The sequence below is a fragment of the Mustela erminea genome, chromosome 7 (assembly GCF_009829155.1).
Source record: "Mustela erminea isolate mMusErm1 chromosome 7, mMusErm1.Pri, whole genome shotgun sequence".
In the NCBI taxonomy this organism is placed as follows: Eukaryota; Metazoa; Chordata; class Mammalia; order Carnivora; family Mustelidae; genus Mustela; species Mustela erminea.
In genome coordinates, this window is record NC_045620.1 from 103050618 (window position 1) to 103077932 (window position 27315).

General features: G+C 45.3%; 1 protein-coding gene across 1 annotated transcript in view; it reads left to right on the forward strand.

Annotated features, from left to right (window-relative positions):
- The first annotated feature begins 1145 nt into the window (after positions 1-1145).
- Positions 1146-27315, forward strand: part of RPIA (ribose 5-phosphate isomerase A) — a 38625-nt gene continuing 12455 nt past the window's right edge. Inside the window, exons 1-8 of the mRNA XM_032352718.1 lie at positions 1146-1489; positions 8758-8818; positions 10398-10453; positions 19327-19386; positions 21502-21566; positions 22751-22819; positions 23534-23675; positions 25355-25454. Of these exons, the coding sequence (XP_032208609.1) occupies positions 1205-1489; positions 8758-8818; positions 10398-10453; positions 19327-19386; positions 21502-21566; positions 22751-22819; positions 23534-23675; positions 25355-25454 (838 nt within the window). The 5' untranslated portion in view covers positions 1146-1204. The remainder of the gene's footprint in view (positions 1490-8757; positions 8819-10397; positions 10454-19326; positions 19387-21501; positions 21567-22750; positions 22820-23533; positions 23676-25354; positions 25455-27315) is intronic.

Consider the following 27315-nt stretch of genomic DNA (forward strand, 5'->3'; position numbering starts at 1 on the left):
AGGGTCTGGATTGCTTTCGGGTCAAAACGCCCACCTGACAAAGTGGCACATTTTGGAGACACCTATTCTGAATTCCTTCATTAGTCAGCAAGGATTGCCAGGTCTCCGCAGACTTACTTTTTATGTGGGGCCAGGCTCCATCGAGGGATGGTAAGCCATCCAAAACTGTCTGGTGCAGAAGAACGTCTAAGTCTGGGAGTTTAAAACTTTAGCCCTGGGCCTTCAGCTCTACTGATAAGATTTCAGCGTATAACAGCACTCCAGCTGTCTAGGTTTAATTTGCTTCATGCTTATGCACTATTTGCTTGCTAATCTAAGTCGTTAGATCTATAGCAGAACCAGCCTGCTTTCCTTTGCAGACCACTGGCCTTGAGGAATGAAGGCCCAGAAGACAAGGCCTGACTGCATTCTAAAACAGCTGCCACTGACGCCAGCGAGTCTGTTTATGGTCGTATCCACATACGACTAGCTGCCTGGGCACCGGCTTGTCTGCACGCAGCCCCCTTTGCTTTTTCAATGCCTTCCCCTTTAAAACTCTGGCTTCGCCTGATCGCGGAAGATGGTCTTTGAGACATTAGTCTACCATCTTCCCAGGTTGCCAGCATCCTCAATAAAGTAAACTTTCTTTTCCCACCATGACTCGTCTCCTGAATGTTGTTTTTCCAGCGGGGAGAAGCTGAACTTGAGTTCAGAACCCGTCTTCTGTGCAATAACAAGCCCGCCAAACTGCATGTGCATTTCGCTGGGCAGTGTCTACAGAAGTCATTCTCAAAAGGGGGCGACGTCTCCAGAAGAGTGACTGGCCTACGGGCTCGTCCACGGCCATGTTCTTACTTCTGGGAAAAACGACAGGTTCAGCTCTACCATCCCCTTCCCGCTTGCGAGGGCAGACAGAAGTAACCATGGAAGCCAGCCAAGGGCACCGTAAACACCCCTGCTGGGCGTCACTATCAGGTTCGGTTCTTGGCTCAGTCCTCCCGGGAAGGCGCGCCCAAGGCCGTCGCGGGCTATTTGCGAAACAGTCGCTCAGGATTGTGGGACTGGTAGTCCCGGCTCGTCCATGGGTTCAGGCTGCCAAAGCCGTAGAACTACACTTCCCAGCAAAGACCTCAGCAGCCGCCGGCGCGGGCAGTTTGCGTCAGCCACCAGACTTCCGGACAAGCCGGGGGCGGGACCGTGGCGGAGGCTGGAGCTTGGCGTCGGGATGCAGCGCCCCGGGCCCTTCAGCACCCTCTACGGGCGGGTCCTGGCCCCGCTGCCCGGGCGGGCCGGGGGCGCGGCCTCCGGCGGAGGCGGGAACAGCTGGGGAGTCCTGGGTTCCCACGTGCAGCCTCCGGGCCGCACGCAGTCCGGGACCCGCGCCGGCGTCGGCAGCACAGGTACCTACGGCGGGGAGGCCAGCAGCGCCTGCCCGGCCCCCTCCACGATGTCCAAGGCCGAGGAGGCCAAGAAACTAGCGGGCCGCGCGGCCGTGGAGAACCACGTGAGGGTGAGCAGCTCCGGGCGTGGGGCTCCGGTCGTCAGCGTGATGGGCTCCTGTTGCGTGTTCCGGGTACTGCCGGAGCCGGGGCGGGGGCCGCGTGAGCGGGAAGAGCGTGTACACTGTATCCGGGTTTAGATCTCCCCCTTTCCTTGCTTCTTAAAGGTCTTTTAGATGTGGGATCGATTGGGGGCGAGTTTCCTAAAAGTTGAGCTTTCTAAACACTCCTTGTTCGGCCGAGTAACAGTAGAGTAAAAGTAGTGTGTGGTGGTGATGGTGTCTGAGGTGTTTTGAGTGGCGCTGGAAGGGACTTGGCGTGCGGCTTATTAACAAGTGGAAAATGGTGAATTCTGGGGCTGCCAAGAGATCTTCACTTCTCTTTACTATGCTGGAGAGCTGGTCTGAAAATCGCTTTGAAATGTCACTCCAAGGAGGTTCTCAGCTGGGCGCGCGTCTGGTCCTGAGTATACTCGCTAGTGAAAGAGAGACAGTCCAGGGAGGGTTTTTAGTAACTCTTGCCTTTGACAGGGCTGGGTGGATACTTGGATTCTGGAGGAAGCTCTTCTTTAAGGTTGGGGCGCCGAGATAAGGTTTAGCTGTTATGGGTGAGGTCGTGGCCCCAGTTAAGAGGCGGGTGTGGTGCTGTTCAGTGGAGTCTCTTAACCTGAGTGGATTTGGTGTCGTCAGTCGAATTAATTAACATCAGTCAAGTTAATTATAGAGTTAATTACGGTGCTTCCTCCGAGTCAAGTGGAGTATTTCTGATCTTTGGTGGCGTTTCCTTGACTTTGTTGGCCTTTTGTCTGTTTCTTCGAAAGTGGTTTCAGATTCCCTTTCTTCTCTCTTGATAGTTCTTTACATTTGTTAATGCTTGGATGTATAGAGTACTTTGCTACCATGGTGTTTGATCCTCAAATAGCTTGACTAAGCGGGAGGGACCAGTGTGGTAACCTGTGGATCAGCATGTTCTGTAGCAGGAATGCCGAGGATCCTCCAGAACCCAAACTGAGTGACTCCTGTTCCAGTGCCCTTTCACCAGTTCCATAGCCGCTCTGTTCCAGTGTAGTTTGGTTTTAGGTCTGGTTAGCAGTGTTTTTCTATGGGAATTCGCAGAGACAGTGCAGAATGTATAGTCTGATTCTACTTTTAGGATTCAGTGCCTGAGCTACAAAATTGGGACAGTAAGCTGAAATTTTAAAATGGCTGTATAAAGTAGCTGAGTGAATAAAATCTGTACAATTAGAGAAGCCCCATATCTTAGTATTCCTATTAACCTATTCATATTTGGTGGCATAAGTCTTTCTGACCTTTGTCGTAAGTATTTGCTTACCGAAAAGTCTTCAAGCCCGGGGCACCTGGGTGGCTCAGTCGGTTAAGCATCTGCCTTAGGCTCAGATCACATGGGATGGAGCCCTGCATCAGGCTCCCTGCTATGCAGGGAGTCTGCTTCTCCCTCGGCCTGCCACTCCCCTTGCTTTTGCTCCCTGTCTGTCAAGTTAAAAAAAAAAAAAAAAAAAGCCCCCACCTCAGGCTAGAGTTACAAAACACTGGATTCCAGCTACATCATTCTATGAAATTACCAGGCAGTCATGGGGAGATCTTCATCGGCCTTTTGGGGGCATCTCTCCCCACTCGCAGTTGCACTTGCTTTCCTTACCGGACTTCTTCCTAAGATGCTAACATTACCTGAATTTTGTGTTCGCTACTCTTAAACATTGGTTTATTCATTTCATTTGTTTACCAATATTTGAGGGCCTAATATGTGTTAGGGAGTTAGTGTGGTGGTGAGAAATGTGGCCGCAGGGAGAGGGAAAAATCAGGTCCTGGATAACTCTGCAAATGGGATAATTATTTCAAATCTATACATTTATTGAACAAAGTCATGTACCTAATTGTTAAGGCTTTGCTAGCTAGCTTCCCTCTCCAGGGCGGTGTCCTTTCCCCATCTAAACCATGTTTTCATCTAGCACTTTGTGTCTTGAAATTGTTTACTCACTTGTGTAAGTTTATTGAGATGGGCATGAGCAAGGTTTTCTTGGTTCCACCTTTGGAATGTTGTTAGACCTGACCTTCCCTTTGACCTGTCACCTTTCCTATTGAGGCTCTCTGTGTGGGCAGAGGGCTACAGTTGCCCTTATCTTTTGAAACTCTCATCTGTTCTTGCCACAGTGGCCCTCAGGTGCCCTCATGCTAATGTCCACATAGAATATCTGAAGTATCTGTTGAAAGCCAGGTACTGGGCCAGATGGAGAGGATACATAGATGAGAGGCTGTGGTTCTCCTCCTGAAGCCCACATTATTCTGCCCTTCATGTACCAGAACATTGGAAGATATATACTGGCATATATAGTTTGCATTTTAAGATCACTATACTCTACTTTAAATGTTCTTTCTTGTCCTCTGACCCTGCCAGTTAAAATCATATGTGTCTTTTAGGGTTTAGTTCAAAGACTCTTTTCTCCTTTCAGTTTTTCCTTAGCCTCCTAAGTTGGGGGAGATTTCTTGATTTTGTAGCACTTCACACTTCTTAGGTACTTTATGGTGTCTTTTGTTCTTATCATTTTTATGTTTATCTCTCCTATCCCCCTAGAGTAAAGTCCTAGTGGATAGTTAACTTTATCTTCACTCAGTCACAGTGGAGCCTGCCTGGTAAATGTTTGAGTTGTATTTTGTGTGGACACAAATATGGAGGTTGTAAAGTTATTGGTAGCCCTTTGCTTAGGCTCCCTGTACTGTAGGGTTTCCAGTTGCCTAGCCTGTTACTGTTCCATTGTAATGATCACTTCCACATCTGGATGGATGGAAAACTTGGTGAGTTTGCAGTGGAGTCCCTTGGGGAGCCACTCTGAACTCAGATCTGTTTCTGGGAGTAGAGCTACCCAGGATGGGCTACCATGCAGGGCTGTGTTCTCCTGAAGGTCTGTAGCTCCCTTTTTTCTCTTTGGAGCCTACTTTTGTTTTTTGACTGGCTTAGCTTGAAGAAGTTGGTGTGTAGTGACTCCAGTTGGTCAGCAGAAGTATTTCCAAGTTAACCTACTCAACAGAGTGAGGGAAGTTCTGACGTTCCATGTGTGACATGTGATTTAGGGTTGCCCACCAGAAGGGGCCTGCTTCCCCAGCAGAGCTTGCTTGGCAGGGTCTGCTATCGGGGCACCTCACAGGCAGCCTTTGGCTAGCTCTGATTTGCTTTGGCTAGGACACCTGATTCCTGGGCCAGTCATTTGATCCCAAGGTAGGAGGACTATGTGGTTGAAGAGCTGTGGGCCTGGCAGGTCCCTGCAATTTCCTGGCCTCCCCCAGAAGTCAAGGGAAGAGTCTTGCATAGAGCTTGTCTGACTCACCAAAGTTCATGTGTGTGCCTCTTGCCTGCTGGAAGCATGAGAGTGACATGGGGGTGTGGTAATGAGGATTCTGGCAGTTAGCTTATCATATAGCTAGAGCTGTGGGCTTCAGGTCAGGTGTGAGAGTGAGGTTGAGACTACCTAGCCATTAGTAAATTAAGTACTTTTCTCATTACATGAACATTTTTACATATTCAGATATTCAGCTATTTTGAACGTTTTGATATACCATTCACTTATCTGGAAGATCTTGCTATTAAGGTTTGCCTACGTAGCTAAATGACTATTGGATGCATTGGCTGCTTGAGGGCATCGATTGACTGCAAGGTGGTATTCTGACCTAGAACACAGGCTGCTCTAGGGCCCTTAGGACTGTTTGGTGACTTGGGAACTATGAGCTAGTCAAAGTGATTTCCAAAGCTTTCACACACAGGCTGATGGGTGAAAGCCCTCTGGAGGTGGGGGAGGCCCAGCTAGAAGTGTGTTAGTTGCTGGAGTATTAGCATTTGATTTCTTTTTTGTAGCTCCCTCTGCTTGTTGGTCATTCTTTCTAATCTTTATAGTTTGAGATGTCATCTTACTTTGAGAAGGTTGATACCAGATAGGGGCCTAGGGGGTGGTATTAGGTATTCCTGTGCCTCTGTCCTGTGTGTAGTGAGGGGTGTTGGCTATAGTTCTGAATTGCCCCCGGATTTTTCTTCCTCCTACAAAACATTAAAAAACAAAATTCAACTGAGTAAATTTTAAAGTTCTGTTGGCAATGATACATGAATCAGGCAGCATCCAGCCTAACACACAGAAAGGAGCTTCAAAGAGCCATACAAAATGAAAGACTTTTATAGCCAGAGGGGACAGGAACTAAGAAGTTGTACTAGGCATAAGAGCAGGTTGGCTGTTACAAGGTCACTTTCCTTATAGGGGATGTCAGGGGTCTCTCAGGCACTTCACCTGGCTAGTGTTGATCAGACAGTTCCTGATTGACTGGCTTAAGATTCCATTTTTTGGGGGAGCCAAAACTGTAATTAAGTCAAGTCTTGGTTTGGTGACCTGAGACTGAACATAAGTAACTCCATCTAGGGCTTTTTGTTTTGTTTTTTAAGCACTTCCTGCTTCATATCAGGCAAAAGATTTGGTTTACCTACAATGTGTAGTTTAAGTTGGCTTTACAAAAATGATCTGTAGGTGAGTACTAAAAGATTCCTCGCCAACATCAGGGACAGTCAGAAAGGAAAAACCCCACGATAAATACAGAGCCTGGGTATAGCCTAAGAGTGAAAGCAGAGTTTTCTAGCTTCAGTGACTTTTTATCTAAGCTTAATATCTAGAATGCAGGGGACTGGCCACAGGCACCTTCAGGCTGGTGGCATCACAGGGAAACCTCTGGGGAGACATCAAGCCCCACCATCTACAGCCTCCCTGAAGTCAGCATAAGGGGGAGAGCCTGAAGTAGCCTTGAAAGTTACCTTTTCTTTAGGGTGATGTAGGCCGGCCAGTCCAAGGAACCAGAGGGGGTCCCACAGTACCAGGCCTCTGAGGGCCCTTGGCTTCACACAGGATCGAAATCACTCGAGCTGGTAGGAAGTGAGAGCAGAGTTTTTTGAATAGCGGGAGTGATAGAGTTTAGCAGACGGAGTGTCTGGAGACTCAGGAAGGAAAGGAGAGTCTTGTCTTTGCTTGTGGGCTGGGGTTTTAAATTGAGGACAGTGGCCTGGTATATGTGCCTGTATGTATGTTTAGTATCCAGGAACTGGTCAAAACTAGGTCGAATGCTCAGGGCTTGTCGGTAAGTCACTTAGGCCCTAGAGCCAGGGGCACTGGCATCAAGGAGTTGAGTTAGTGGTCTTGGAAAACACTTTGGGAATGACCCCACCCAGTCACTCCTTAGATGTTATCTGTTGTGCTACAAGATTGTAAAGATACCATTAACTCCTTAACCTTTACAAGAAGGTCATACTTAATTGTTCCATAGGGTGTGTTTAGGGTGGGGGTGCAGGTCCATAAGCATAGATGCAGGAAGAGGGGCAAAAAAAGCAGTTTTCTTTTCATGGGGTCTCTTCAGTTTCCCTGTCTCAAAGGGGATGGCAGAGGTTTTGAAATACCAAATCACAACAACTGACCATTTAATGACAGGAGGTCCCTGTTTTGCACAAGCCTGCCTCACAATATGGGAAGAGGGTGAGGCTTAGTTAGAACTCTGAGAGAGTCTTTATCTGCAGTAGGGACAAGGTGTAAGAGATAGAGTACTTGTGAGTATAAAGCACAGGAACCAGGCCTCACCCTACTGAGCCTGCCATTTTAAGAAAGGGGGAAAAGTCCCTAAGGGCCCACTAAGGACCCAGCTGAGGTCAGTTAGACCACAAACAGCAGAACAGGGTGAGGGCGCTGCATTAGGAACTAATGTGGAGCTCACTCAGTTCCTAAGCAACTTCCTGCCAGTCTAAGGCAAAAGATGTAGAAACCAAAGCAGCAGCTACCATTTATTCAGCACCTACCAAGAAGATTTATAAATGATAATTTCAGTCAGATCTCAGGACAGCCCATTGTGACCTCAAGACCAATTATCCCCACTTTAAAGATTTTATTTATTAGAGACAGAGAGAGCGGGCACACATGTCTGTGCCCAAGCTGGGGGTAAGAGAGTGGGGAGGGGAGGGAAGGGAAAGGGGAAGAAGGAGAAGGAGAAGTGGACTCCCTGCTGAGCAGGACCCTGAGATCCTGACCTGAGGTGAAGGCAGCCTTAAAGACTGAGCCACCCAGGCCGCCCCTTGTAGAACACTCTTAGCAATGCAAATAACGTCTGTCCATAGAAATGCACATTAGGGGTGCCTGGGTGGCTCAGTGGGTGAAAGCCTCTGCCTTCCGCTCAGGTCATGATCCCAGGGTCCTGGGATCAAGCCCCGCATCCGGCTCTCTGCTCAGCGGGGAGCCTGCTTCCTCCTCTCTCTCTGCCTGCCTCTCTGCCTACTTGTGATCTCTGTTAAGTAAATGAATAAAATCTTTAAAAAAAAAAAAGAAATGCACATTAATTGTTTTATGAGATTTAACTGATTATTGCCCTTAAGATCTGAACATTTCTTGACTGCATATGAATTTATGGTTCTTGGGTTTTTTCCTGTGGACAGGTTGTAGCAGTTTTGTGATTTTACTTTTTTTTTTTTTAAATCCTCATTTAACAGTATCATTTGCCCCCCTACAGAACCTCACTTTGAATAAGCAACATTAGGAAGTTCAGCATGCTGAAATAGTTCATGTCAAATTTCTTAGAGTTCCAGCAACTGGTTAACCAATCATTTGGCAAGGGAAAGCCCATAGTGAGATTTTCTTTTGTTATGAACAAGACAACAGGCCCCAAACTGAGTAACTTGTGTTAAGCTCATGTCACCAAAAAGGAGACTTAATTACTGTTTCAACTCTCCCAGAAATGGAATGTTAAATTAGTCAGTCAGGAATGGTCTGATCGGCAGTAGTTAGGTAATCTGCCTCAGAGACCCCTGCCATCTCCTAAAGAAAAGGAACCTGGCAATAACCAGCCTGCCGTTTTGCCTGCTAGGACTTCTTGTTCACACTTCCTCTGGCTCTAAAAGTCTTTCCTTTCAATATAGCTCCTTAGAGCTCCTTTCTGTCTGTGAGATTAGCTGCTGCCTGACTTGCTCAAATAAACTCTTAAAATTATTAATGTGCCTCAGTTTATCTTTGTAACAGGAGGAAGTGGTGATGTTAGGGTTGGACATGAAGGGAGGAGGGTGCTGCTGATAAATGGCTATGGGCCCTAGGATAATGTACAGCTCTGATGGGGTTCTGCTCAGGCTGACGTGTCTATAAAATGGGCACAGTACCTGCCTTGCACTCATGTTGGTGAATTGATCTAGAGAGCGGGCTAAAGAGGGAGTAAAATATATTAATGAGTTTTGTCCCCCCCCTTTTTTTTTTTTTCAGAATAATCAAGTGCTAGGAATTGGAAGTGGCTCTACGATTGTTCATGCTGTGCAGCGAATAGGTATGTATGTTCTTGGGCTGGCTCCTGGAAGCTCTGTGTGGGGTGGTGGTTGGGGGGGATGGAGAGGAGGGAGTGGGGCACAGGTTTGTCACCTGTCACTCTGCTCTTCTCTGAGAGGTATTTTTGGGCCTCTTCAGACAACTCTGGGGGATGCCTGGCTTTGTTTACTCTGCTCGTCTTGAGGGGAGGAGCTGGTTTAAGATGAGGTCTCAGCAGAATTGTAGTTATCATCAGTGGTCCTGTGTGTGGCTCCAGGGGCCCTGGGTTCCTCAGGTAATCTCAGACAGATATGCTGAGTTTAGATCAGGCTTGCCCTGTCCATGACCCTGGAGTGGATTTGAGGCCCCTGAAGTTGGTGGCTGGTTCTTGCAGGTGCGGACTTTGTTCTGATTAGGGTGTCTCCGAGCTTAGGAAAGGCACAGGAATTATCAGCCCCTGTGGCGGTTCAACAGGTTTTACTGCCCTACTTTTGTTTGTTAAAACAAAGCTCAGAGGAGAGGCTTGCCCGACTGCTTATAGCTTCTAGGTGCCAGGGGGCAGTGCTCAGGAGACAAAGTCCGGGAACACTATCTCTTTACAAGAGTGGTTGTGGTGCTGGCCTGAGCGTTTCTGGAATCCTTCTCATTGGCTTAACCCAGGCTTTAGTATTACATACTTTTCTCCCTTAGCATTGAGTGTGTGGAGGATTTTAGGGTACAGGGATTACTGTGGGGTTCAGAATAGTGCCTTTTGAACCTCCCATGTGCAGACCCAATGATTAAAAAGACTTGAAATTTTAATACGATAGTTGTTTCCTTAAGACTTTTTTCCCTCAAGAAAGGTACAAATCCAAAATGAGTAAGTAAACCTTCTTTAACCACCCTCTGGGGCCTACAAATGAAATTTTTTTACTAAATGCAAAAGTAAAGTTCTATTTTTTCTGTGAAAGGCAGTATAAGGAAGTAGTTTTAAGACTAGAGCTAGACAGGATGGGATCATAGCTCACTCTGCCCCCTGTTAGCGATACAACTACATGGTGATTTTAACCTGCCTCTGACTCAGTTTCCTCATCTGTAAAATGGGAATAATAATTGAAACTCACCTTTTAATTCTAATTGTTACAGTTAAAACAGTTGGCATGTACAGAGGTCTTTGAACACTGCCAGGCACGTAATAGTAGCAAACACGTGACATTGCTCTTTTTGTAGTTAGTGTTTACTCCTTGAGCTTTCTAGTATCCCTGTCTGCGATGTATGTTCATGAGCTTTTTTTTTTTTTTTTAAGATTTTATTTAGAGATCACAAGCAGGCAGAGAGAAAGGAAGGGAAGCAGGCTCCCCGCTGAGCAGAAAGCCCGGTGAGGGACTCCATCCCAGGACCCTGAGATCATGACCTGAGCCGAAGGCAGAGGTTTAACCCACTGAGCCACCCATGTGCCCCCGTTCATGAGTGTTTTCACAGAGGTTGCGGTCACAGAATGGAAGGCAGCTGTCAGCGGGGGATAGCCTTTCCTTTCCTGTTGGATTTTAGCAAATGTGCATGCGACAAGAAATAAAGTGAGGAGAGCGGAAAAACCACCAACACGGCTTTTGTCTTCACAGCTGAAAGAGTGAAACAAGAGAATCTGAACCTTGTCTGCATCCCCACGTCCTTCCAGGTATGTCCTGCTTTCCATTCTGCATCTTGGCAGCACTTGTTGCAGAATCTCCAAGGTCCCTGAGGACGAGGCGTGGCTTTGGGTTGTGCACCAGTGTTGCTCTAGAGGAGAGAGCCAGGAGCAGCAGAGCAGTTTATTTACGGAGGATTGCCCCTCAGAAGTGTGGCTTTAGATGCATTCATTTATTCCCTCGGTGACTATTGATTGTGTTCTGTGTTAGGTGCAGTGTAGTGTATGGGGAGTTTTAACTTAGCTGGTTAGACATTCATTGCTCTAGTATCTGGAAATACATACTTTTCTTGCTACTTAAATATTCTTTTCAACTTGGTATATATAATTCTCCACTGAATGGATGAATGGAAGATGGGTGTTTGCTTAGTTTTTACCTCCTTACTCTCCCAGTTCACATACAGCCTTCTCTCCCACTTTCTATACAGTTAAATTTTGCGGGGGCGTTACTCAGTGCCTACTGAATTGTGATCAGCCAAACTCTGGCCCAGCTGTATAGTGTGCTGTGATTACACTTCCTTACCTGCCTGTTACTTCTGTTTCCTGAAAGTTCAATAAATGTTGCCTTTGTTTTTTTTCATTTGCTTGGTTGTCTGTGTACTCCTTACTAATTCAACCCCAGACTCTACCCAGATGGGAAATCTCACTTCCTTTTGATGCTTCTTTCTGGCTATTCCGCGCCACCTTTTTCATCTTGGCCAAGTCTGTCTGGGTTGTTGGGGTTTAGAATGCTGTGGCAGGTGCACTTGGCTGTTGTCTTGGGGTCTCCTTTTGTGGTCAAAAATTTTCCTTCTTTTCTCTTTTGGATCGTCCTGTTTTTTTGGTCTGTTTTTCCTCACCCCCACCCCCATCCCCTTTTGTTTTGTTTCCTTCAGTATTGGTGAAACATATGCTATTCAAGTGCCTGGGATGCAAATTTGTGGACGCTTTGGATATCTGAAAATGTCTTTATTCTAGCCTTTCTTTAAGTTGGCTCTTTGACTTAGAGAATTATATGTAAAATCATTTCTGTGGAATTCTGAAGGCATTTCTTTATTGTCACTGTTGTCTTCTAATTTTCACTTTGCTGTTGAGGAGCTTGATGCCATTCTGATTCTTGATCTTTTGTATGAAACCTATTTTTAAAATTTTATTTGTTTTTAAAGCCCTAATATGGGGCTTCAACTCAGCAACGCTGAGGTCAAGACCTGAGCTGAGATTGAGTGGGAGGGACACCTAACTGACTGAGCCATCCAGGCGCCCCTAAAATCTGTTTTTTCCCTCTTTGAACCTTTATATGTTTATGTTATCTTTTCTTCATATCCAGTGTTCTGAAATGTCATCATGCTGTGTCTAATGTGCATTTGTTTTCGTCCATTCTTCTGGGCACTTTCTGGGACATTTCATCCTGGAAACTCACACTCTGATGTGGGGAGTTTTTTCCATTATTCCTTTAATTTTCTTGCCCTTGTTTTCTCTGGCCTTTCTTTTTAGGATGCTTGTTGCATACTTGGTGCTTGTGGCCTGTTTTGTCCCATTATCTTCTTAGCTTTGTCTTTTCTAACCCTTCTATTGAGCTTATTTTACTCTCATGTTTAATTTCAAATAAGGTCCTTTTGTTTTCTGAGACTTCTTTTGTTTAATGGGTTCAACTTTTTGATTTCTTCCCTTGTCTCTGTGAAGTTGTTAATGATAAACTTGTTTTTGTTTTAAGATTTTTTTCTCCTTAAATATGTTTCCTCAAAGTTTTTTTTCTTTACAGTTTGTTGGAATTATAATTTATGTACAGTAAATTTTGCTCTTTTTTGCACATAATTCATAGTTTTGATCAACCAACCAACACAGTCCAGTATTGTTAGATTGCTTCAGTCATCTCTTATTCTGGCCTTCCTTTACTCTCTGCTCATTTTGAAAACTGGTAGGCTGAGAAGCTGATTGGAGACGAGCTCATAGGATGAAGATGGTCTTTGCTCCAGGCTTGTCTGCCAAGCCCTCTTGTTGGGGAACTTCTGATGTCAGATTATTTGTCTGTCTTCTGGCTCCTCGGATTTCTCAGAGAAGTCTGGCAGTGTCCCTTTGGGAGGGGTGTATATGACTGCCTGTGTTCTGGGATCCAAGTAGGCAAAAAGGGCTAGAAGGTATCTGTTGTTATGCTGGATCTGAGTTTTCAGTGAAATACCTGTGAGTGTTGGGGAAGAAGTGTCTGACATTTTGTAAAATCTCTTTGGCTCTGGTCTTGATTTTGACTTGTTTTATCAATGGGATGTGACCAGATGGAATGCCAACAGAGAATTGAAAAGTGCTTTTGTGGTGGGGTTGGCCCATCTTGCTGCTGAAACCATTACTCTACCATGTGAACACGCCCAGGCTGCTGTCCTGGAGGATGAGAGGTCAAGCAGCTCCAGGCATGTGAGGCAAGTCATTCTCCACCTGCCAGCCCACTCCAGAGATTTCCCAGTCAGTCCATAGAATCATGACAATTAATACATAGTTGCTCTCTTTTTTTTTAATTTTTATTTATTTATTTATTTATTTATTTTTTAAAGACTTTATTTATTTATTTGCCAGAGACAGAGGGAGAGAGAGCGAGCATAGGCAGACAAAGAGGCAGGCAGAGGCAGAGGGAGAAGCAGGCTCCCTGCCGAGCAAGGAGCCCGATGTGGGACTCGATCCCAGGACCCTGGGATCATGACCTGAGCCGAAGGCAGCTGCTTAACCAACTGAGCCACCCAGGCGTCCCAACTCTCTCTTTTTTTTTTAAATAATTAAAAATTATTTTTTATAAAATTTAATTCCAGTTAACATAACAGTTTTATATTACTTTCAGGTGTACATTATAGTGATTGATCAATTCTCTGTATTATTTATTGCTCATAACTATAAGTGCATGTTAATTCCCTACCTTCTCCAGAGAATCAGCATGCTGCTTTAGGAGTAGTGCAGAAAGATGGAGAGCAGGTTCCTCAGTACCCTTTCAACCAGTGTGCCCTCCTTTACTTGTACTGTCATGTCTGCTTCCTGAAGTTCCCAGTGCCACGTGGCCCTGAATCTTTCAGGAGCTTCTTTCTGTGCTTCTTTATTGGGTGTCTTCTTAGCTTCCTGCAGTACTGCCTTTGGATTTGTCTCTCTCATTTTGCCAGTTACCATTGTTCATCAGTGGTCCGCTTTTAAAAGTTTGCTATAATTTTCTCCTCTTTTTGTTTATGTGTTTTGGAAAGTTTCCTTTAGTACAGTTTTAGGTTTTGGGAAAGAGCTGAGCCAAAGACAGGTATTCACATTGCTGTTTTTAGTTCTGTGTTTTTAAAATAACATCCTCCTAGCCCACCTGCATTTTATGGTGGTAAGTGAAAGCATTGTACCCAGACTGGAAAGTGCTGGCCAGTTCAGTAGATTGAGTGAAGTCATTCACAGTTCAAAGGGCTTTTAAAAATTCACTTGTTCTGAGTTACTGTTTTGTTATGTGTGTTTTCCCCACATACCCACACTTATTTTGTGTTAAATTTGGCTAGATGCAAGCTCCTGAAATGATTGGAGAAGTCAGAATATTTGAGGCTCTACCTTTCAGACAAGTAAACCTTATAGGGATTTAAAGGATTTTTTTGGTAGATTTTTCCTTTAAAGTTGAAAGTTTTTGAAAAAGGACAGTAAAAAAAAAACCACATTTAAAAGCTGGCTCTGGTCTGGTCTGAAAGCCAAAAACAGTGTTTGTTTTTCATGGTCAGCCTGTAATGCACCTCAGTTAGACGATAGAAGGGAAAAGATAAGCTTTCAGGTTTTATTGTGAATTGTATGAATAACAGGACTGCTGGTCTGTCACATGCCGCTGTCCTTAGTCACCAGAGGCTTCTGGGGGTCCAGCTGTGGTATTGCAATGACAAGGCACTGGTTCCTGTCTCTTTTCTAAGAGCACAAGCTAGTCATTAGCTTTACTGCTCCCTGCACTTTCAAGAGCTGGGAGAGGCAGACAGGGGTGTTTGCTGTGCACCCTCAGGACACCTCTAACCTTGTGAGCTCAAGAGTGTCTGGTATCCAGCAGATGGTAATCTTAGTTAAGCACGTGTGTCTGCATTTGTGCTCACTGAGCCAGTTTTGGCTTGATACCCCCACAATTGGACTGTTGTGTTGAAGTTAGCATATTGGTTTCCTAGCACTGCCATAACAAGGTACCACAGACTGAATGTGGCTTAAAAAACAGAAATTTACTCTCAGTTCTGAAGGCCAGCAGTCCGAGATCAAGGAGTCTGTCTGAGCTCAAGTGCAAGATGAAGGGGACTCTGTGGTGTGCCTTTCTCTTGGCTTCTGGTGGTTTCCTGGCTGTCTTTGGCATTGCTTGACTTGTAGGTGCCTTTTCCTTATCCTTCCCTTCATGTCCATATGGCCTTCCTGTGCTGTCTGGTCCAGATTTCTCCTTCTCCAGACGCGGGTCATACTGGATTAGGGCTCAGCCCAATTACTTTGTTTTAACTTGATTACATCTGTGAAGACCCTGTCTCCAAAAAAAGTCATATTCTGAAGTACTGGGAGTTAGGACTCCAACCTGTTTTGTTTTGTTTTTTCAACACAGTTCAACCCATAACAGGAAAAATGAAGCTCGTGCCGTTTGTGACTCTGGCTTCTCTGTGTGTGCAGGGCCACTCACAGGGGTCCTGTGGGGAGTCTGGTTAAAGGTTAAAGAGTCCTACCCTGATAGATCTTGAGGTCAATGTCAGGGTTCTTTACATTGTGGGTGAGAATGCAGACTGTTTAAAGCAAGGGCAGATGCTGCCCTTGTGTTGTTGTTGTTGTTGTTGTTTTAAGATTTATTCATTTGAGACAGAGACAGAGCAAGCATGAGTGGGGGGAGGGGCAGAGGGAGAAGCAGACCCCATCCCTCCTGTGCATGCATTGCCTCCCCCGCCCCCCACCCCGTTAGCTGAGCTGGGAGTCTGACATGGGACTCAATCCCAGGACCTGGAGATTATGACCTGAGCTGAAGGTAGACTCTTGGCCATCTGAGCCACCCAGGCTCCCCACGTTCTTGTATTGCTTATTGTCTGGGAAGATGAGAACCCCAGGGCTCACAGAAGTTGGGGCAGGGCCTCCCAGCTATACAACATAGACAGCACTTACCTACTGGGCTCTTTGCATGTACCAGGCTTTGGACAGGAAATGGGATGGGTTGGCTCCTGGTGCTGGTGAGGAGGCAGAATTCAGTTGGACATAGTGATCATTGAGGGTATACTGACTGTTAATTACAGGGATGAGGGTCCGTCCTGTGCATGGCAGGTGTTATTCATCTTCTCCAGTGTCCAGTGTGGTATCTGGCTCTTAGGCAGTCTGTGTGTGTGGGATGAATTAATGCTTTATGAATTATACACAATACATAATGAATTATGAATTAATGTAAATAATTAATGTAAATAAGACATACACTTGTATGTGTCTATTTACAAATATATGGTAGAAAAGTAGAGATAATATTCCTTCTTAAAATTTTTTTATTTTCAAAGATTTTATTTATTTATTTGACAGATCACAAGTAGGCGGAGAGACAGGCAGAGAGAGAGAGAGGAGGAAGCAGGCTCCCTGCCAAGCAGAGTGCCGGATGCGGGGCTCGATCCCAGGACCCTGAGATCATGACCTGAGCCGAAGGCAGAGCTTTAACCCACTGAGCCACCCAGGCAACCCTAGATAATATGCCTTTTTGAGGAAGGAAAGCCTACCTCCCTGCCCAGGGAATTGGGGAGGACTTCCTGGAAAGGATGACGTTTGAGTTGTCCATGTGGGGCAGGGGTTTGGGAGAAGGCACACTATTTCAGGTAGAGGAGGAAGGCCAAGACCTCAAAGAACTCCTTTTAAAATTGCTGCTGTTAATAACGTGTTACTATATAAGATGACTTCAGTTTCATTTATTAATGGGCCTGTCTTCTCTGCTTCTTGTCCTTTGACCAGTCCCTCTGTTTTTCTTTTCTTCTAATTCCCTTTTTAGCCCCTAGACAGGACAGGAAGGCAGGAGACTGTATTTCTGGTCTTCACTCTGTGGCTAACTTACTGGAGTGTCCATTTGTTCCTTTAAACAGTGGTTTGTACTAGGTGACTCTTTCTAGAACTAATTCAGAACAATTGGTTATTTACCCAACTATTGCCTCAAATGATGTTGACTGTTGTAAGGTAACAAGAGTTTATAAAGTGTGCTCTCTCCTACTCTGATTACGGTCTAGATGGACAAATGAGACATCCTCATGAAACAGTAACACTGTTCAGTGGTACAGGCAGTCTTTGACCTTAGGAGGTGTTAAATTAAAATGGTCAGTTTATACAGGATATTTTCCTTAGGAATGCTGATATCCAGTTTTTATGTATTATATCTGAATGTGGTTTAGTGTTGTTTTTAAAGTACATTAAATTAATTGGAAATTGTGGTACATCACACAGTTTTATTTGTGTGGTAGACTCTCTCATTGAACTGTGTGCAGTTAGTATCATTTTTCTGACACCATCTGTATTCAATATGTGTTGCTATGGAACACATTACCCCCAAATTTAGCAACTTAAAACAAGCAATGTTTATTATCTCATAGTTTCCAAGGGTCAGGAATCTGGAGTGAGTTTAGCTGGGTGGGTCTCTGCGGAGGTCACAGTTAAGCTGTTGGCCAGGGCTGTGGTCATCTCAAGATCCAGCTGTGGTTCAAGGAGTCACTTCCAAGCTCAGTCATGTGGGTCTTGCAGGCCCTCATTTTTCACAGGCTGTTCAGTAGGGAGCTCTGTGGGTGTCTCCGGGACATGGCTGCTAGTTTCCCCTGGCATGTGGTAAGAAAAGAGACAGAGGGAAGAGGGAGGGTAGGAGGGAAGGATCTTGCTAGAACATGCCACCCTTACCTACCGCATGGCCTTCTTTATAAAGTAATCTCAGAAGTATCTTGCATCACCTCTGCTGTGTGCCATTGGTTACACACAGCAATCCTGGGACTTTGTGGACAGGGATATCGAAAGGCATGAATACCAAGAGATGGGGAAGGTCACGTTAGAGGCTGCCTTCCAGATATTCCCGTTGTTTGGTATGGAATTAGGATGGTTTCTCCAGTACTACTTTTGAGGAAAGTAGACATAGTTCTATTTTCATAGTTCTGCAGTGCCATTTTTTTTTTTAAGGGTTTATTTGTTTGAAAGAGGGGGAGAGTGAGCACACACAGGTGCATGCATGAATGGGGGGCGGGGCAGAGGGGGAGGGAGAAGTAGACTCCCCAGTGAGCAGGGAGCCTGATGATGATGATGATGCCATGAGGGGCTCCATCCCAGGATCCCGGGATCATGACCTGAGCTTGGGGTAGACGCTTAACCAACTGAGCCATCCAGGCACCCCGTAATACCATTTTTACTGTTTTTCCCCTTCATTGTATATTTCTCTTTAGTAAGGATAAAATCACATTTTAAAAAAAAATTTCTGTTTTTAGTCAACATTTTATTTCAGCTTTTTATATGGAAGTTTTCACAGTTCAGAAAGGATGAAGAATAACATAATGAACTTCCATGTACCCATCACCCAGTTTCAGTAACCATCAGTTCATGGCCAATTTTGTTTCCATCTGTACCCCATTGTCCTCTATCTTGGTTATTTTGAAACAAATCCCAGTCATAATTTGATTATACATTTTTCATTATGTCTCTTTGAAAAATAGGGAGGTTTTTAAATATCTCAGTAATACCAAAAAATTTAACAATCTTTGGTAACATAAAAACAAATGAAACCATGGTTCAAATTTTCCCTGTTGTCTTATCCTTTAAAAGTATTTTTTATAGTTTGAATCTGGATCACAACAATGCCCATATATTGCAAATTCCAGGATATTTGTGGTTTTTTCCTTAGAATCTTAGGATTTGGGAATTGAAGATCAACATTGGTCATCTTCATTGACCTTTCATTCATCTCCATTTTTTATATATGACAGAAAATATTTTAAGACACACGTTTGGGGGACTCTTGAATGGCTCAGTCCATTAAGCATCTGCGTTCAGCCCAGGTCATGATCCTAGGGTCCTGCTGCATGGGGCTCCTTGCTCAGTGGGGATCCTGCTTCTCCCTCCACCTGCTGCTCTCCCTACTTGTGCCTGCTTGCTCTCTTTCTCTCTCTCTGACAAATAAATAAAAATCTTGAAAAAAAAAAAAAAAGACATGCCTTTGAAAGAAAGTTTTCCATCCTTTGAGTCCTCTGCGTTTTGTAGGCAGTGACATGAATCTAGATCCTTATCAACTTGGATTTGGTTGGTACAAGGTATATTTATTTATTCCAGCTGTCAGTCCTCTCAGGGCCATGTGGTGTTGGTAACCACACACTTCTCCCATTTTGTCAGCTCCTTTGAAAGGTTAATATTATGAGGCATGTCTCTAAAGTAAATCCTAAGTCTTTCCGAGTGTGGTGTTCGCAATTTGCTGAGTTCCTTCCTTAGCTGTTCGGGACATCCTGCCTTTGATATCCTCTGCTCTGTATAGATTCTTTTGCTTATTTTTCTTCATGATAGCCTGGAAATCACTCTGTATCAATTTAGTTTTTATTTTAGGAATGTTTTGTTTTTGCTTTTTTTTTTAAATACTGTATTACCATTAGCTTTAGGAGTCTATGGCATTCATTGTCTTAAATAACAGGTCACGGAGAAGGAATTCTTAGCCTGGCACTGGGAGTCTCACTCTATGCTCTTTGCCTCCTTCTGGTTCCCAGGATGAAATTAACTTAGTTTACCATTCACGGAGCTATAGCTCCTACCTCTTAGTGATTCTAGTTGGATTTGGGAGGGAGCCTTGGTCAGGACTCCAGGTCAAACACTTAGATCCAGAAGAATGCTGAGAATCTTTGCCACGTGCTTAGAGTAAATGATTATGGCCGTTTTTTTTTTCTTGTTCTCCGCAGGCCCGTCAGCTCATTTTGCAGTATGGCTTAACTCTCAGTGACCTGGACCGACACCCAGAGGTAAGGGAGAGAGGGACTGCTGTGTTTTATGTCTCCTTTTTCATGGCTGTCACTTGTGTGTGGCCTCTGGGATATCTTGTTGAATCTAGGAGAAAGGTCAGTGAGTCATACATCCCATTTCTCCTGGGATTTTGAATATTAAATTTGGCTAAGGTCACGAGAGGAGAGGTTGTTAGTTTCCAGTACATTCCTTGTGGTTTAACCCTGAGAGCTCAGTATGAGCACCATGAAGGGGGATTAGACAAACCCAGGGGTGGATTTAGAACTTCCTGTGGTCCTTGTATAGAAGTAGAAGAGTGAGCCAGCTCATGGAACTTACCAACTAAGTGGAGAAGAGAAGTAATCGTGTGAGGCAGCCATGGACCTTTGAAAACAGATTACAGTGACGTGTTACGGCAAAGATGGCTGAACACATGGGTAATCGGGAGGAGACTAGAGGGGTTGAGGGTGAGCAGTGTACTCCTAGCTGGTATCTGCAGAGCTCTTCCTGTATGCTGCGTGTTACTCTGGGTGCTAGGTCTGTGGTCAGCCACTTAATCTCCAGTAGTCTTGAGGACGTATACCATCATCATCCCATTTTACAGGTGTGAAACAGACAGAGAGGGCAAGCCATTTGCCAAAGCCACGCTCCGTGTAATTGGTAGAGCCTGAATATGAATTCAGATGCCTCTGGTGCTGGAGCAGTGCTGCTTAGAAGGGTTTTGTGGGGAGAGGTAAGAGCAGAGCTGTGAAGGCAGGCTGGCCAGGCCAGGAGAGAGCATTCCAGAGACGGTACTAACCTGGTCCACTCACCTGTGTCGTCCTGGAACATGCGGGCCTCTGGGGGTGAGTAAGAACCATGGGAGGGGCTTATTGGGGGATTTCTGTGGGCAGAGCCAGAGCAGAGTGAGGCAGTGCTGAGCACTGGAAGGAGTGTGGTTTGGGTGGAAGGTGGGCCTGGAACTCACACAAAGAAGGTTGCAGCCTTCTAGGCCCCAGAGAGTTGCCACGGCATCCGTAGCCTGGCCTCGGGGTTAGTGCAGGGTGGGGGGAAGCAGCTCAGGCTTTCTCTTCAGACAAACGGCAGGATCCTTGAAAGGAAGGAAGCACAGAGAGGCTGAAGCATGGTATACTTTATTTACACCTGTGCCATGTCAAACAACTTGAACTGATTTGTGCCCTGAGGTTTTTTCATACTGCTGTTTTCAATAACCATACTTAAGGCTCCCACATTTTCCATGCAGAGTTTGGGCTTCCTTGATTTTTGGATCTTGAAAGATGCATGAACCCAGTTGTTCCTGACTGCTCTTGTGGTTGGTGGTAGAATTTTCTAACAGTGGGAGTGGGCGAGCCCAGACAGATGCTTTTGGGGGGAGGGTCAAAGTGGGGGTGCCTCAGATACTTTCCAATTACAGATCACATCAAATGTGTGTCAGCTTTATAGCTCTTCATTGGGTTTTCTCTGTCTGCTCAGAACTCCTTTCTGGGGCCCCTTGGTTGCTCAGTCATTAAGTGTCTGCCTTTGGCTCAGGTCGTGATCCCAGGGTCCTAGGATTGAGCCCCGCGTCGGGCTCCCTGCTCAGTGGGAGGCCTGCTTCTCCCTCTCCCCCTGCTTGTGTTTTCTCTCTCTCTCTTGCTGTCTCTCTATCAAATAAATAAATAAAATCTTTAAAAAAACAAACAAAAACTGCCTTTCGTTTTGGCCATATCAGTATGGAGACTTCTGAATCAGTTTTTCTTAACCTTTTTTCTGTTGCCCTCCCCTCAGTGAAATTTTAATACCATAGATGTACTGTGTATCTTTTCTGTACTTGGGGGTGATGTCACCCACATTGGGATTGTGTACTCAATAATTCTAGCTCCTCCACAGAGAAACCCATCAGTGAGAAAAGGGAGTGTAATGTTATGGGTAAGAGCTGGACCCAGGTGTGGTTCCAAACCCCATATTTCTTTCCCGGTGACCTTAGTGGAATAGCTTAACCTCTCAGAGCCCGTTTTTTTACTGCTTAAATGGGAATAACTATACCTCGCTAATAGGGCTGCTAAGCATCTGATGAATCTTTACATGTTCAAGCTTTACACAGAGGCCTTAATAGTTTCTGTACCTTTCCTCCCCTTCCCCCAACTCCAACACAGATTGACCTCGCAATCGATGGTGCTGATGAAGTAGATGCCGATCTCAATCTCATCAAGGGCGGTGGGTGAGTGTCATGGGGACTTTCTTGGTAAAGACTAACTGCTGGTTAATCCTCAGCAAAGCAGAGTGGAAGGCAGAATAAACAAATGGCCACTGTGCCCCATGTGAGCTTGTCTTTCTACTAGGAAGTAGATAGCCGATGGCTGTAGAGCCAGCTTGGCATTTCTAGTCGTGAGTAGCAGTCTGCTGACCGGGAACCTGGGCCTCTTTGGTGAGATTATTCATCTTAATGGGTTCTCTGTATCTGCCTTCCTCTGCTGATTCAAATTTTAAAAGCTGTGTGACTCAGACCAAATACATTGTTGGGGTGAGTGTATTTGGTCTGTGGGCATTCATGTGTGATCTTTGCCTTAAAGCCGCTCTTACCCTCTGTGAGCAGTTATATATTCATTCATTCATTTGGAGAACATTGGGTATTTCTTAAATGTTGATTGGTGGATAGGGAATGGTGAGTTGAAGAGAGTAAAGTCCTGCTCTGCTGGTTCTCATAATCCAGCAGACTGTAATGACACAATATATGTTTGAATGTCATCGTATGTTTCGTCTGTCAAATAGTGGACGGGACAGGTTGTTCAAGGCTTGTCCTCCTCCTGTTACAGATCCCTCCATTCATGCCATGCTCATTTGACCTTCCCTGAACATAAATGCATCTTTGATAGGAGTGTACCTGGCCTGACTGGGAACCATTTTTCCCAGACTCAGGCTCATGTTTTCATAGTCCATTGACTAGAAGCAAAGCATCTTAGCTCAGGCTACCTTAACAAAATGCTGTAGACTAGGTGGCTTCAGCAGCAGTTTCTCAATGGTTCTGGAGATTCCTGGCTCCAGTTGGCTGCCCCGTCACTGTGCCCTCAGGGTGGAGAGAGAGCAAGTGAGCGCTCTGGTGTCTTTTTTCTTCGTAAGGACACTGATCCTGTCAGACCAGGGACCCCCTTATAACTGCATTTAACCATAATTACTTCCTCAGAGGCCTCATTTTCCCAGAGCACATTGGGAATTAGGGATTTGATACAAAGTTCGGGAGGGATGCATTTCAGTCCATTGCACAGCATGGTGGAACTGGGGATCTCCTTTAAGAAGTACAGATTAAATTTCTCAGTAAGTGGATTTGGGTTTACTGTCTCTGACCTTAGTTTTCAAATTGAGTTTGTGTCCTGCCTGTGTTCATTTGCCTCTTCCTATCCCCAGAGGCTGCCTGACCCAGGAGAAAATTGTGGCTGGCTATGCCAGCCGCTTCATCGTGATCGCTGATTTCAGGTACAGTGTTGAGTGTCCTGAGCTGTCCACTGGAGGTAGATCAGACCCCAGCCTCATCCCTGTATAGAGGAGGAAATAGAGAAAGGGAGGGGCTGTCTGACTCTCTGAGACTGATGGCTGGGACTGAGAGCAGTGTCTCGGAGGATTTTGTTCTGTTTTCCTGCTGCAGATACAAACTGCTATGTTATGTGTCCATTGGCAGGAGGAGGAGATGGCTTGTCAGTCTGGTGACAAGAGCATGTCCTCATATCCTTGGAGGGAGCTGAAGAGGAAGGACAGGCCCTGCCCACAGGCAGTGACTCAGCATGTCCTGCTTCCTCTGGGCTCACACATGACCTGTGTTGTGTGTGGTCTTTGACCCGGCTCTCAGATCCTCCTTCAAGGAGTCTGGTAGAAGGCGCTTGTGCTGGGTGCTGAGCCTGTGAATTAAAAAAAAAAAAAAATTGTATTTACTTATGAGATATTACAGTTGTAGATAGAACATAAATAATAAACACCTGTATACCCACAAGCCAGTCATACCCAGTTTTAACATTTTTGTCGTATTTGCTTCAAATACCTTATTTCTTACATAGTAAAACGTAGTGAAAATGTTTGAAGCCCTGTGTGTTTGTCACTGTTCTCTGCCCTTGCCCGCTTGTGATGTCTGAATTTGGTGTTCATCTATATGTACCATTGGGCTTATTTATTTTATTTTTTTGACTTTCTTCCCAGGAAAGATTCAAAGAACCTTGGGGATCAGTGGCACAAGGGAATCCCTATTGAGGTCATCCCAATGGCCTATGTCCCAGTGAGCCGAGCTGTGACCCAGAAGTTTGGGGGCGTGATTGAACTTCGAATGGCCGTCAACAAGGCAGTAAGTGGCCAGGGAGGTTTCTCAAGGGCGGTCCAGGTTCTCGGTGTAGTGTCCTCCTCTTTGCCTCAGTAGGGTCCTCTTATGTAGCCTGGGTAGTCAGCTTTTATTTTAATCAGGTTATTGGTTCATTTTTAGAGTACTAGCTTTATTAGTTTCTTTTTTTTCCCCTAAAGATTTTATTTTTTATTTATTTGACAGACAGAGATCACAAGTAGGCAGAGAGGCAGGCAGAGAGAGAGGAAGGGAAGCAGGCTCCCCGCCGAGCAGAGAGCCTGACGAGGGGCTGGGATCACAACGTGAGCTGAAGGCAGAGGCTTTAACCTGAGCCACCCAGGTGCTCCAGCTTTATTAGTTTCTATATTCAAACTCATGTAGCTATTACTACACTTAATGCAGTGCTTGTTCTCTGTAGACGTGGGGGGAATTGATTCTTTCTCTGGGTCCCTGGACTGGCAGGCTTCACAGCAGCTAAAAATGGGCTTTGGGAAGTGCCCCGGGGCAGGAAGTTTTCCAGGTTCCATGGTATAATTTCCCTTTTCTCCTCTTACTTCGTTCTTTTATTGAATGGGACAAGAAATAGAATTTCCTGGGGGATGTGAACCCCTCCTTAGGAATACACTCCAGAGACTTAGTGGAAATGTTTTCTTCAGCTTTTTTCCCCTCCTACACTTAAATAAACAAACTAGCAAAAGTAATAACCTAAAAACTAAGTGTAATTTTAGATAAAACTGTATAACAAGTTTGGAAGATACAGAAGACAAAACAAATGATCTGTAACTCTACCCTGATGCATTTTTATATTGTTTTTTTTTTTTTTTTTTTTTCTGGTGTTTCTCTGATGTTTGAAAAATCAGTTCTAATCCTTGTGGTTGTACAGAGCTCTGAGTCTGGTCCCCTCTGTAGCTGAAAAGCCTTGAGACTGTTGGGGGGGTGGTTCCCTCTCGAGACCTGGGCGACGCCACATGAGAGCTCCAGCATCCTGCCTTCCTGGGGCCCTTCAGTGAACTCCCACTGTGTTGCCTCCAGCCTGTGGGAGTGGCCTAGTTTCCCTGCCTGTGACTATAGTGTTCTGTCAACATTTGTGGTCCCAAAGGCCTTCTCCTGCTCTAGGAATTTTGGATTAATTATCTAAAACTACCCCTTGCCTTTTTTCCTTTTTGGACCCCAGAACACATCTCTGCTTCCTCTTTTGGTGTGAGTGATGGGTACAGTAGCACTGTCTTCTTTTGCGTTATTGGGCACCCAGTGAGAGGCGGTGAGACTGTTGCACCACGTGGATAGTTGGCTTCTGTTGCTGTCGTTTTTCATTCTAACAGCAGCTAAGAACTGTCGAACCCTTCCTGTGAGTCCTCACTGTGGTGAATGCTTACCCATATGGTTTATATGCAAGCTGCCTTTCAAGTATGAATCCTTACCCCTTCGTGGAGTTGAGGAATCTGAGGCTCACAGGGCTTAATGGCTTCTCTGAGCCTCCTCTGTATGCATGTGGCTTCAAGACTCAAATTCTGACACCAAAGCTCCTGCTCATTACTTCTTCATGGCACTGCCTTCTAGAAAGCATGAGGCAGGGGTACTGGCTAGAGCGGGTCAATTAAGATACTTGTCTTTGGGTGTCCCCTTCACTTTCCTGCCTGCCTGTATCTACATCCTCTGTAAATGTGGAAAATTTTACCTTCCAGGGTCCTGTGGTGACGGATAATGGGAATTTTATCCTGGACTGGAAGTTTGATCGGGTGCACAAATGGAGTGAAGTGAACACAGCTATCAAAATGATCCCAGGTGATGTGAGTGGGGTTCATTGAGTGTAGACACCCAAGCACCTTGTAACTGTCTCATGCCTCTGACCATAGGAGGCATGATGGGTGTGGGTTTTATAAAACTTGGTTGGAAAGAAAAATTTCCTTTGTACCGTGCTTGGAGTTTCTGACATTGTGCCTTTGCTTCCCGCATCGTTTCCCTCCCACCCCCATAGTTACTGCTTACCTAGCGGGCTTGTTGGTTATGCATTTCACAAGTCACTTACTTGGGATAGGTTTGGAGCGGATGGAGTGTCAGAGGGGTTTGCCTTGAAAAAGCTTACCCTCTCTGCATAGAGCCTTCCCTTCCAGAAACTTGACTTAGCTCTTTCATTTTTGTGGGCTCTCTGCTTGAGTAGTGGGGAAAAATGACTCCATTCGCCCATACTCATCAGGTACGTACCACAGGTGCTGCCCTACAGGTGCTGCCCCACATGTTAACAGGGAAAGCTCCCACCCTAGAGCATGGAAGCAGCCACAGGGAGAGGTCACGTGTACCCTGGGGAAGCTGTGCGTAGAGCCATGCCTACAGAGAAGATGGAGTATGCTGAATTTGCTAGAGAAGTACCAAGAGTCTACAGTGCCCTTAGGTTGCTTTCTTTGGGGAATGTGGGAAAGTTCATGGAGGACAGGTGGCTTTTGACCTGTGCCTTAGCACAGTGTAATCTAGACGCTGACTAAATGTTTAAAAATATCTGTTTGATTCGCCAGTTGGATGAGATAGTTATAGAGCAACGACTTGCCCAAGGGCTATGTTGCCAAGAGGGGAGCCCTGAGTTGTCTGCCTCTAGACCTTGAACCTTCAGTCCTTCTTCGGGTGCCAGGTTGAGGAGGGGTGGTGGTATGGCATGAACAACTGGGGTGGGAGAGCTTCTAATGCATGTAGCAGGGATCTGGGCCTATGGGTATGGCTTGGTGGGCAGTGTGGAGGTGAGTTACGCGTCCAGACCGGAGGAGGTACTGAAAGCCCATGCCAGAGGGTCAGATGGAGGAAGCAGTTGTGAGAGACATCAGTCTTAAGGTATTGAGGAAGCAGTTGTGAGAGACATCAGTCTTATGGTGTTGAGAGACCAAGATTCTGACTGGGAAGATTCCATGGTATAGAGTATTGGGCACAGAACTGACTGACTGGCTAATGGGGCAGGTAAGGTCAGTCGAGCAGATTGTAGTGGCTGAGAGTAGGTTCAGGAACAGACTGCCTGGGTGAGTTTCCTGACCCAGCCTCAGTCTGTCAGTGTGAACTTCGTGCAGTTAGTTAACGTCTCCGTGACTCACTTTCTTCTTCTGTAAAAGAAGCTAGTACTAGTGCCTACTTCATAGGATTTTTGGATTAAATGAGTTAACATGATGCTTAGTGCATAAAGGAGTGTTTGTTGAATGAATAAAACCCTAGGAAGAAAGCGTAGTATTGTTTGTTGAATGAATAAATCCCTGGGAAGAAAGGATAGTATTGTTTGTTGAATGAATAAATCCCTGGGAAGAAAGGATAGAATTGTCACCATTAATTAAATGTGCTAGATTGTAAGTTATCTGTGCTATTTGGGAATGAAAAAGGTATGACTATATGCCCTGTAATAAGGAGCTAATTCTTCTAGCCTTCCTTTAGTCTGCTGTTTAGTCTTCCACTGACAGTCTCATAGCAGAAGCTTTAAGCAAAAAAGAGGAGTTGAATTATGCTTTTTCTCTCATTTAGTATTCTCACTTAATGGAAGAAGTAATGAACCAAGAGGGCAAGAAGAAGAGAAGATGTAGAGGTCACTCTTAGCAAAATGGGAGCATTTGCCCCTGATGATAATGCAGATAAACCCAGGGGATTGTAGAGGAAGCATCCCAGTTAAGTTGAC